General features: G+C 38.8%; 1 protein-coding gene across 1 annotated transcript in view; it reads right to left on the minus strand.

Annotated features, from left to right (window-relative positions):
• The window catches only part of LOC123504302 (proteoglycan 4-like), a 45,043-nt gene that overhangs the window by 10,334 nt on the left and 22,209 nt on the right, over window positions 1-12,500 (minus strand). Inside the window, exon 2 of the mRNA XM_045254721.1 lies at window positions 12,374-12,500. This exon is cut by the window's right edge and continues 165 nt beyond it. Coding sequence (XP_045110656.1) covers window positions 12,374-12,400 — 27 coding nt within the window. The 5' untranslated portion in view covers window positions 12,401-12,500. The remainder of the gene's footprint in view (window positions 1-12,373) is intronic.

The raw sequence follows: 12,500 nt of genomic DNA on the forward strand, positions 1-12,500 counted from the left end.
AAGAAGCACATAACATTTTGACTAACGGGGAGGTAACCTTTTGTTCAACCATCCTTTAGCAATTCAAAATTTATCCATTTTCGTACAAGTCATCAGGCTTAGGGATACTCGTAATTTGAGGGATGTTGGAAATTTGCTACTGGAGTCCTGGCTTGCTCTCCAGATGAATAGATTCTCCAGTAAAAGCGTGACAGTAGTTTATAGAAATAACTATTATGTCAGTGGAAGAGTCTTGCCTCGATGGTGTTGACGTCTTCAATGCAAACCTTGAAATGGCGCTCCGAGTGTCAGTGTCTGGAAGTGCCATTCAGTGCCACACTACTTCCGGAAGTCAGAACCCTCAGAGCCGCATCCTTGCCTGCCCGAGCCCCATTGTGTCTAGACAGATGCGTGTGACCCCGTCCGGACGTGGACGTGAGGGGAGACAGCAAAAGAATAACAGAATAAAATTAAATAAATGTAAGAATTGTATGAATGGCAGTATTGCCCTTTTCGCCTGGCAGATTTCCTTCTGAATGATGCATGGCTTCATTTGTAGATTTTCTCAAATCTGAGCAACAGTGGATGAGTCATATTCAATAGATAATAACATTAATGATATTACCAATAATAATGATAGTAATTATGATATTAGTATTAATGATTACTATTATAATAAGAGTAATATTAATGATGATAATATTGATAATAATATTAACAATAATAATAATGAGTGTGTGTGTGTGTGTGTGTGTGTGTGTGTGTGTGTGTGTGTGTGTGTGTGTGTGTGTATATATATATATATATATATATATATATATATATATATATATATATATATATATATATATATATATATATATATATATATATATATATATATATGTGTGTGTGTGTGTGTGTGTGTGTGTGTGTGTTTGCGCGCGCACACACACACACACACACACACACACACACACACACACACACACGCTTCCCGCACAAGACTACATGCTTTTCAGCGTTCCCTTTTGACTCTCCAAAGTAACAAGATTTTGCCGCTCATCACCGCGTGATTTGCTAGCCGCATCATATTCTGCTAGGTAAAGTGATTCTCTTTACCTTCATATTCTGTTTCACAAGTAAATGACTGAGTTAATCAAATAATCAATCAAGACGCTACTGACCAAATGCCACACCACAACTCCTCAAGACTCTCACGGGCAACAGAGCAACGATGGACACCTATTATAAACGCAGAATGAAAGCAAACACTTATGGGCCGCCACCAAGGCAGTAAAGGCCCATGCCAATCCTTGGGATTGGCGAATCTTCACAACAACAACACCACAACTCCTCAAGATTTCCTTTTCCTTGTTGTCACTCTCAGACTATCCTATCTGCTAAACTCATAATGATTTTGCCGGTGGTATCAATTCAGCTGTACTAGTGTGCTTCGTGGTATGCAGTCGCATGTCTCTGTGCACGGAATAAAGAGCCACTGAACAGCAGTTTTTCACAGCACAGTTGTTTGGTGGAATAGTGATGACTCCGCTGTGATTCCTGTGGCATGCCGCCCAACTGTGTCAAGTGTGAATGCAATATTATTGAGAGAGAGAGAGAGAGAGAGAGAGAGAGAGAGAGAGAGAGAGAGAGAGAGAGAGAGAAAGAGAGAGAGAGAAGCATGTTAATATATACAGCTTATTAAAAAGGTTAGCAACTTCGTCCATTAATACAAAAATACATATACTCGTGTGAAAGATACAGTTCGCCACAGCTATAGCACTACAATAAGACTTCACTCTTGAGATTTTGTATATTACTTTTGACAAGATATCTGAGAAAGCTTTGTACGTTTCTTTATAACAGTCGCGAGATACATAAGAGTTGCCTTTGTGATATAAGTTGTGCATTTGGACCGAATACTAAAAGAAAATAACTTGTAATGGTTATTTTTAAGGCTGACTTTATGCTGCTTGAACTGAACCACTGGACTATCGCTTCGCGTGTTCACCATGCCCGTAAGGCTATTTGTTGGAGAGACTTAGTTGGAAGGATTCACACGCTCGTTTAGTGCCTCCTTACAGAATTGATCTGCTCCTTTTACTTTTTTTTCATGTTGTCTGAAAAAATATTAAGATTATTTACTGAGCTGTACTGACTCATTAGATAATATGCCTACCGGTGTGTGTGTGTGTGTGTGTGTGTGTGTGTGTGTGTGTGTGTGTGTGTGTGTGTGTGTGTGTGTGTAAAGCCTAAATTTGAGAAAATGTGTTGATTATCATATCACACAGAATAACTGAGTAGTATTTATCATTCATTCAACATATGTGGTTCAGGTTCTTCGGATTTTCGTGGGACATCCTGTGCTGGTGTGTCGTGTTGTCCGTGGCTTCCTTTGCCAAGTGTAATGTATTCATGCCCTCTTGGATCTGCTTCATATGAGTAGGTAAGGAAAGGGAAGGAGGGAAGCAGAGTGAGCGTGCTGCTGTCACGAAAGGGCGTGTGTTTGTGTACACAAGAAAGGGAGGAGGCCTTGCAGCGACAGCGGTGACGAGAGTGGCGTTTACGTATAACAGACTGGGCTGAAATAGTTCTCGCTTAGCGTCAAGGTATTTTTTTCTTTAATTGACGATTAGTTTGGTGCAAGCACCCTGATACACACACATACACACACCGAGTAGTGTAGTGGTTAGCACACTCGGCTCAAAACCGAGAAAGTTCGAGTTCCGGGCGCGGTGAGGGAAATGTTCACCTAGCAGCAAGTAGGTACGGGTTGTAACTCGAAGGGATGTGGCCTCGCTTTCCCGGTGTGTGGAGTGTGGTGTGGCCTCAGTCCTACCCTGAGCTCGCTCCGTAATAGGGAAGACTGGCTGGGTGACCAGCAGGCAACCGTGAATAATAATAAATAAACACACTCACACCCACTCTCTCTCTCTCTCTCTCTCTCTCTCTCTCTCTCTCTCTCTCTCTCTCTCTCTCTCTCTCTCTCTCTCTCCTACCTATCTATCTATCTATCTATCTATTGCTCATCCTCCAAGTTGGATGCCAGTAAGATGAACGTGTCCATCGCTAGCTCCCGTTATCTAACGAACGCGACCTACAATTTTCACCGAGACAGGAGCTAGGTTTTTCTTCTAGACACGGTGCTTTAGCTGGGCTAAGGAGGGGTTTGTCAGGGTAGTACATGTTGAACCCCGATTATCATTATGTGGCTTGTATTCATCAGTTCAGGAATGAAATCACCTATATGCGGGTATGGTCTCTGTGCAAAGATCATTGCTGAGTCTGTTTTGTTCATATTCAATCATCTTCGTCACCCCGTAGTTGACTTCATGCACGTGATATGCACATTGAAGTGGTTCATATCCAACGAATACAAGTAATTCTCAGTGATGCAGTGGAAATGTGCGGTGATATTTTGCTTAAAGTCATGATCTATGAAGATTTTAGATAAAATCTAGCTTGTTGTATTATATCTGAGGTCAAGAAAAAACAGTCAATAAAATCACAGGTTCCGGCCTCTGTGATGACAAGGGAGACAGGCAGCCTACAGGGAGCAGCGGCTGGTAATAAATCAGTTGGAACAAACCATGATTTGACTTGAATTTCCTTCTTGTAGTCTCGTAGATTCCCTATTCGCGTTCCCTCAACTTTCCCCTCCTCCTTTCATCATCACATTTTTCTTCTCCGCCTCTATCTCCTACTTCTACCCATGGCTGCACCCCTGTCACCTCAGCCCCTATGGCTGTGTGGTTAAGCGCGTGGCCACCGCGGCGCTGAGGGCGAGGACCGCTGCTGCGGAAATCAATATTTCGCCGCCCGGGAAACAGGTTCTGGCCAATAGAGAGATTACCCAGATTAATGAGATGCAGATGTACTGTTCCTCAGCGATTAGCAGTGACGCATACCATGTGTGTTCTGGGGATTTGGGGGAAGTTGGGTAATGTTTGCCTACTGTTTAGTTTAGGCAACATAAGTTTCTCGTGTTAAAATTTATCATGCGTGTATTTTTTTTATGTCTGGGTAAACATGGTATTATAGCCTTGAATGTCGGGTCATTCTCTGACGTAGACTCTCCAAAGTAAAGAGGAGAGGGCTACACCTTGCTGCCTCGCCACGCTCTTGTGCATGCAGGCTGCTGCTACAGCTGCTACTTCACTTTGTTTTTCGTTATATTGTGCTCCAGATAGTTTCCTTTCATTGAACCGCTGCATGCAGTCAAAAGTTGTCCATCGGCTGGCACACACTCGTCTTAGTAAGGAAAGAGTATCGTGATAAGTGACACGGTTTTCACTTCACCTAAGTAATGGAAGAAACAAACAGTTAGTAAAATACTTCTTGTTTTCTTTTTCTTTGCACTTTACAGCAATGGTTTCCATACTTCCTATGGACATCAGTTATCTCTTTTTCATGTACTATGCTTCAGCATGATTGTCAGGAAGCACTAAAACAAATATCTATAAATACAACGAACATTGGTGTTATTCTTTTATACTTTAAGTATGCATAATACATAATGTATCGTATCCAGATTAATGTGCAATGACTTGTACATTGCCACAACTTATGGTTCCCTTTATATCTAAAAAAAAATCGTCCTTCACGGTGCCATAGGCCTTACTTTGAGAGCCCCTGTTTCCCAGTGCACACCGTGATGAATGTTGTCTTCATAGGAATGTAGGCCAACTAGAAATACCGACGTTGTAGTACATTTTCAGAATTTTTCTGGATAAAATACAGTAGGTAGAATTGTGCACTTTCGCTTCACCACGCAGCTTCACCTTTGACGCGTGGTACCAAGTTTCCCTAATGTGCACTGAATTTGTCAGCGAAGGAAGAAGTTTGAGAGACAAACCTGGTGACAGACTTTCTTAAGATGATGATTCAAGTATCTGAGACGAAAAGGGAAATCTCTTTTATATAGGAAATAATTTACAAATGGTTTATTTATAATAAAAAAAAAATCTGAGTTTTCATGAGTTGTATCTTATAAACTGTTCATTGTATATTTAAGAAAAGACAGACGGTATAGCATTCTACAATGAGTGTGTGTGTGTGTGTGTGTGTGTGTGTGTGTGTGTGTGTATATATATATATATATATATATATATATATATATATATATATATATATATATATATATATATATATATATATATATATATATATATATATATATATATGTATATGTAAGTATGTGTATGTGTGTGTGTAAATGGCGTGCAATGGTGACATCGCGTGGTGGAGCTGACAAGCGGGATCCGCACCGTGTCATGATACTGACAAGTGGCCGGATCGGGATGTTTTCGCTGAATTTACTCTTATTTATCAATTACTTTCTTATTTCCCCCCAAAAAAAATTAAAAAGCACACCAGTTACACTTATCAACCAAGGGGTGCTGGCCAAGGACAACAACAACAACAACAACAACAACAACAGGTTAAGGAAAGGACCACTAAAGATCCAGTCCCAAAAGAGGATGATCCAAAAGAATATACAAATTACAAGAAATATCTTGAAGGCTCCTTCTTCAAAGGGTTTTAATCATAGCTATGAAGAAATACTGAAACAGGTAGATACTTTTAGAGCTAACCAGTAAAAGCAGTAATTAGGAGTACTCATTGACTCATACATCAGGGAGGTGGACAATAAAGGAAATGAAAGAAAGAAATATCCTTGTATAGAGAGGCCGCACCAAGATAGCAAGGGCAATTAGGATGAAAGTAGTACAGCTGTAGAAGACAGAGAGAGGTGCAATCTTGCGACGAACTGTGACTGAGGACAGTCCTTAAGAATAAAAGAATTGAGAAGAAATTTTTTTTAATTCCACTCTGTTCAAAGAAACAGTATGAGAGAAAATCTCCATATGTGTGAAAAGTTCCCCTATACATGGATGAATAACGTCCCTGTACAAAGCTGGCAGCTGGGAGAAAGAAAAACTGGCAGAGCAACTCAGAACGCTTAACTTTATAGAAGCTGCTTGAGCGAAAAATGAGATGTGAAATTTCTTGTTTAAAGGGAATTCTTGACAGAATAGAAATATGAAAGTAGTGATCAACAATCAACACAGTCAACCAGGAGAGATGTTGTGTGGAGTTCCTCAGGGTTCCCTCTTGAGGCTATTTTTTTTTTTTTTCTTTTGTATGTCAGTTAACTAAATGACAAGGTCACCTCTTCAGTTAAAATATTTGCTAATGATCTTAAGCTATATATTAGTATTACTGCATCCTATGAAAGAAATAGCTTCTTGTCAACAAGACAACAACATTTTACATTAAGTAGCTACTTCCTGGTCACTCAAAATTAACTCCTCAAAGTGTGTACGTATTGTTAAGATTGCAAAGGAGATCTGTGGATTGAGCCATCATTGTTATCTCATCTTGATGGCACAACATTTCCAACCAAAGAGTCCGCTAAGGACTTAGCATCAAAGTGGATGTATCTTTGAAGTTTCACCAACATATAGGTAACATAGCGTACATATTAAGCTAGCGGTGTGACTGAGAATATCTTGAAATCTACAGCTAATCGAGATGCCTCGCTTATGTTACTTACTTCTCTTTACCACTTGCATACTACAAGTACTGGAGTATTCTTCATCACTATAGAATACAGGCTACTATGGTGATTTGAAACGTTTGGAAGGAATACAGAGAAAGTGGACGAAAATTATCAGCGGAATGTATCATATAAAAAACGGCTTAAAACTCTAAATTTATACTTCATGCAAGGTCGGTTATTTCACCATAACATTATAAAATATTGGCATATTCTCCGTGGCATCGCTGCAATAAAAATTTGAAGACTTATTCTACTGCCAAACTATCACCTATACACCAGAACATTTATGCAAAACTTTCTGTGTTTATTCCTAGTTAGACATTAGAAGAAGGTTCTTTAGCATGCGAGGTATTGATACCTCGTAGTGTTGTTTCAGCACAGAATATTTCCACATTTAAAGTATCTCTTTGCGATTACCTTGGTGACGATTTTTATCTAGTTCTGTTAATTTGTCGGCAAGTTGTAGTTCAACTCAGTCTCATTTTTCGTAGCTTATATTGATTTTGCCCCGCAAATTGCACGTTCTAGTCAAGAATCAAAGTATCATTTCCTTTGGTTATTTACTATATTTCACTTGAAACTAGCAAAACAGCGGAATGTGGCTTCCCCTGCCTTAGTTCGGGAGTTCCACCAAGTGAGTAAACCAGGAGAATGAATTTAATGTAGATGATGGCAGTTGAGAGTGTCATTAAAGAATAAGGGATAGCTAATTTGAAAGGTTATCTCATGTTGATAGTGGAAAAATGGAATTTTTGAGACATTGTATAAAAACACTAAGTTTGTTGTGTTTCAATAAAAATTACAAAGGGGTTAGACGTTCTATGACTTCCTTGAATGAAATATTTCATTCCTGAAGGAATAGAAATTATGAAAAGACCGGGAAAAGTGTAGAGTAGTATCATTAGCGTAAGAGTGGATAGGACATGGAGTTTGGTTTAGATCAGGAGTTCTCAACCTTGGGTTTACGAACCCCCAGAGAAGATTTCTAAGGGTACTTTGATGGGTGATCTAATAATATCCTTTGCAGTATGCCATTACATATCGAGGTAGTGTCAGTCACTAGATTAACATTTTGTTCGATGTCAGATTACTGAGGGTTCGGGTAGATGGTCTCATAACTCGGAGGGCTCTTAACGAGAAAAAGGTTGAGAACCCTGGGTTTAAATCATCATTGATGAATAATAGAGTGAGTGACAGGATTGATAACTGGAAAAACCACAGCTAATAGACTTAGAACAGTGACGGTCTACTACAACAATAAAAGAGAGAGAAAGACGGAAACCAGATGGGGACAGTTTGTAAATTAGAGCTTAATACTACCAGACTTTTCCAGTTTCTCTTGATAAGTCTAGGGCTACAGCGAGAGTTTCACAGAAATCCGTACAGACAAAGATTTGGTGAAGAAGGACAGTTCACTAACAGAGCTGTCATAATGGAACCAATACTGGCGATCAGATAGGATTGGGAAATTACTGATACGCATTTAAGAATCTTTCTACTGGAAATATAGTAAAAACTTTTGTAGGGTAGGAAATTAAAGCAATAGGACGGTATCTTAAGGAATCAAAACTGCCACCCATTAAGAAAAAAGACCAAATATATTAGAAAAAATTTAGCAGGAAGGAAAGATAGATGTTGACATAGTTGGAAAAGTTTGACCAGTCAGTGTGGGAGCTCAGAGGCACAATTACAAAGATCAACAAGAAGGATCTCATCAGATCCTTATGTCCTTGAATGGTTAAGGCCAGAGATGGCATGGAAAACATCATTCGGTAGAATCTTGATAGAAGGCATGGAACAGATGGAGAGTGGAGAATAGAGAGGGAGGAACTCCTGAATTATCAAGAATTAAACTATGGGCAAAAATTTGAGTGAAGAATTTAGTCATAAAGAGATTAAAATAAAGGAAGAAAAGATGAAGGGATAGTTTTGGCAAGGTACCAGAAATCACGATAGGAGTTAGATCTACAAATATTTTGACATTTTCTATTGATAAAGAAGTTTTTGGGTAGTTGAAGAAGTTCTGAGCAGAATGTAAAGTGCATTTCAGGAAATGGAAGACTCAGATACTGTTGTTGAACTGCCTCTCTATCATACTTAGTACGAGAGTAGCCTGAGTTAAATTAAAATTTGAAAAGTTTAGAGGGAAAGAAAACTGAAGAATTAATGTCTTTATGTTCAATAAACATAGATAGGTCCCTGACATGAAGCAGTAGTCATTCCTTGGAAAGTCAGAATAATACCTCTAATAATACTCAGAATCATCCCAAGTCTTCTCCGACTAGCTAAAACTTCATTAATAGACAACGTCAAACTCATTAAAGAGCTAACACCCGTCTTGACTTCTACCTCCTACCTAAAACATCTTCAACAATTTTGATCATTTATCTTTCTCTCCTGTATTTCAATCTGATATTACTGCTACCATTTTTTTTCTATTTCTAATGTTCAACTCTTCGCTTAAACCTTAGCGAAAATTTCTTGTTCTTCCCTTTAATCCATCCTCTGACTACTTCATGCTGCCCATTAAGATTCTTCGCAGTGATGTTTCCATGGCCTCGCTGACCGAAAATCCTCAAAAGGTTTATGGACGAGCTGGAATCATATTGTTTTCCAAACTGTGCTTATATGCTTTCACCTTGCCTAATCGGACTCTTTTAACTATGTCTATCAGTATCTTACCTTTCTTTCTTGCCGGAAGATTGCTTGTATACTCAGCCTGTTCCTAGAAGGTGACCGTTCTAGTCTCTCAGTCTACCTTCCCATTGTTTTTAGTCTAACGCATATCTAAAATTTTTAAATTTATCCTCATTAGGGATATTCTTAAACATTTATTTTTTTACAACCTTCTAGCTGAAAACTAATATGAGCTCCGTTGTGGTGATATAGCTTTCTTTACTGAGTCTTGGTCATCCACTTTTAGAGATTTTGGTGGAACTTTTGCTGATGGTTTAGACACATAGAAAGCTTTTGATGGAATCTATCACAAAGCTTTGACTTATATACTCTTCTCCTATGGCTTCTATAATTTTCTTTGTAACCACTTCAAGATTCCTTTCTGACCATTCTATTGCTGCTGTGGTAAATGGTTCCTGCTCTTTTCCTAAATCTATTAACAGTGGTGTTTCTCACAATCCTGTCGATCACCTACTCTCTTCCTATTATTCATCAATGATCTTCTAAACCAAAATTCCTATCTTATCTTCTCCAACGCTGATAATACAAGCACCATGCAGGCGCTCCCGGCAAATTTCGAAGAATGTTTAGGATATAATAAGAGTGTATTTCCAGTACAAGTTACGAGATCAGCTGTGTGAGTTACGTGACCTCGTAGGAGTTATAATGTTTCCGGTATGAGGGTCTAGCATTTTTCCATGTCTTTTATAGTGGTCAACCTTTCGTAAAGTAAACAGGGAAGCCACAGAACACCTGACTTTGGATCTCTCAAAAATTTCTCATTGGAGTAAAATAAACTTAATATTCTTCAGTGCCTCAAAACTCAATTTCTCTATCGATCAACCCAACACAACTTTGCAGACAACAAAGTACACTATGCAGAAGGGTTAAATTGTACTAATACTAATGAAATATTTAACCTAATACAAGTTACACTTTATGACTTCTACTGTCGTTGGAGTAATATTGTTTGGCGGAGGCGCAACTTGGAGAATATTTCTGTGACATGAGCGATGATTTTTTTTTTCCCTAGCAAGCTGGTAGGTGATGTAGCTTGGTTTCATTCTGTGTGTGGGGGGGGGGGGGGAATCAGCATAATGGACACCCTTGCCAAAATCTATGACACAATGATTCTAAATCGCTTAAAACTGTGGGTTAATATTGATAAATGCCAAGCTGGTGGGCAGAAAGAAAGAGGATGCATAGAGCAAATTATATCGCTTAGGATGTTGTGTGATTATGCCAAGTTTAAGAAGAAAAAGTTGTATGTTTTATTCATAGATTTTAGTAAAGCATATGACAGGGTTCCCCGAGCGAAGCTTATAAAACGGTTAAAGGACTTAGGATGTGGCAGAGTAATGTTACAGGCCATTAAGGCAATGTACTTGCTTGTACAAAACACATAGTGAAATCCTCTGTTATAAACGCATCTATAGGAGTTCGCCAGGGGGCCCCGTCTAGCTGTCTGCTGTTCATTCTATATATTGATAATATGATAAGAATGTTGAAAATATCTGTAGTTACTGATGGCTTTCTAGGCAGTTTGCACGCATTGTTACTTATGGATGATGCAGTGATATTGTCAACAAGTAGAGAAATGTGTATAAGAAAGCTAGGTGTTGTACTGTAGTTTTGTAGAGAGTGGGATGATTATTAATGAAAAGAAAACAAAGTTCTTTGGGATTAACGGCCAGGAAGATGATAAAGAGTGTATAGTGTGCGATGGAGTGAGCGTGGCGTATGCCCCTGAGTACCTGTACCTGGGGGCATGGTTTACTGACTCGGCTACTATGGACACCGTTATGGCGCTTCATGAAAGATCAAGTGAAGCAATAGTCAACAAATTTTCCATATTCTGTGCTAGCAATACACGTATGCCTTTCATTTATAAGAAAGCAGTGTTTGACGCAGCGGTGACGAGTGCTTTATTATACAGCTCCGAATCTTGGTTCACAGGTAAAATAAAAGTGATAGAAAAACAATACAATAAATTAGTGAAGTGCTTACTCGGTGTACGGAAAAACACAAGTGTGAATCTCTGTATGATAGAGGCTGGTATTTCACCACTACAAGACCTGATAGTGAAGAGAAAACATAGTTTCATTCAGACACAAATAAGAAACCAGGATCAGGAAATGCCATATCAGGTTGTATACAGGATTTGCGAGGAGGCTAACACACCATATTATAGAGATTTGGAAAGATCAAGTCTATGGAACAGAATTGAAAATAATATAGAAAAAGTAAGAGACTATGTGCGAGAAAAGGCGGCAGGTGCTACAAAACTTAGAACGTACCTGACAGAGATGAACCCTAACATGACAGTGCATCCAGTGTACACCACAAAATGCTTCATAGAAGACTATAAACGTGAAGCTTTTACCAGACTACGCTTAATGTCACACAGCCTTCGGGTAGAAGTTGGAAGGTGGAGTCGCACACCTCGTGAACAACGTGTGTGCCAATGTGATGGTGTACACGTGCAGACAGAACAACACGTACTATTGGAATGTGCATTATCAGCAAGGTGTCGTGACAGGTTTCCCATGTTGACATTCACCAATTTAACAGAACTATTTGAAACCAATCATCTTAAAGATCTATGTGACTATATACATGATGTAATTTGTCTTTACTGAGGGGGTTGAAACAGAATTTTTTTGTGTATATTAGTTCTTTATATATTTTCTTACTAATATGTATGTTGAAGTTAGATCACTATGAGTTATTTATGATGGATACGTGTATGGATCAGTCTCATAATGGAAATTAATTGTTTTGTTGGTTTTTTGGGGATATAATGCTTGTAGTTATTCTTGAAAACGGTCAGTTTTCAACAGTTGAAATAACAATGTTTGCCCTTTACTGCTAACTAAATTGTCATGGCTTGCATGCTGGACAAAAAAAAATAAAGCTTACCTATGTTTTTTTTTTTTTTTTTTTTTTGATACAAGTTTTGGTTGTACTGCATTTTTGTCAATAAACCTATTACTACTACTACTACTGTGTGTGTGTGTGTGTGTGTGTGTGTGTGTGTGTGTGTGTGTGTGTGTGTGTGTGTGTGTGTGTGTGTGTGTGTGTGTGTGTGTGTGTGCAATAAACAGTAAAATGCTGTCAAAGCGGAAAGATAAGATATGATAGAAAACATCAATCTTTATCCCTACCACGGCTTACCTGGTTGGCACTAAAGTGGAGTGACATGGCTTGACAGATTGCGATGTCACCTGCAGCATGACGACGCCCTGGGCCACACAGTCACTCCGGCTCTCATGACACGCTCTATTTACAGTGTTACCTTCCC

This window comes from Portunus trituberculatus, chromosome 15 (assembly GCF_017591435.1).
Source record: "Portunus trituberculatus isolate SZX2019 chromosome 15, ASM1759143v1, whole genome shotgun sequence".
Taxonomy (NCBI): Eukaryota; Metazoa; Arthropoda; class Malacostraca; order Decapoda; family Portunidae; genus Portunus; species Portunus trituberculatus.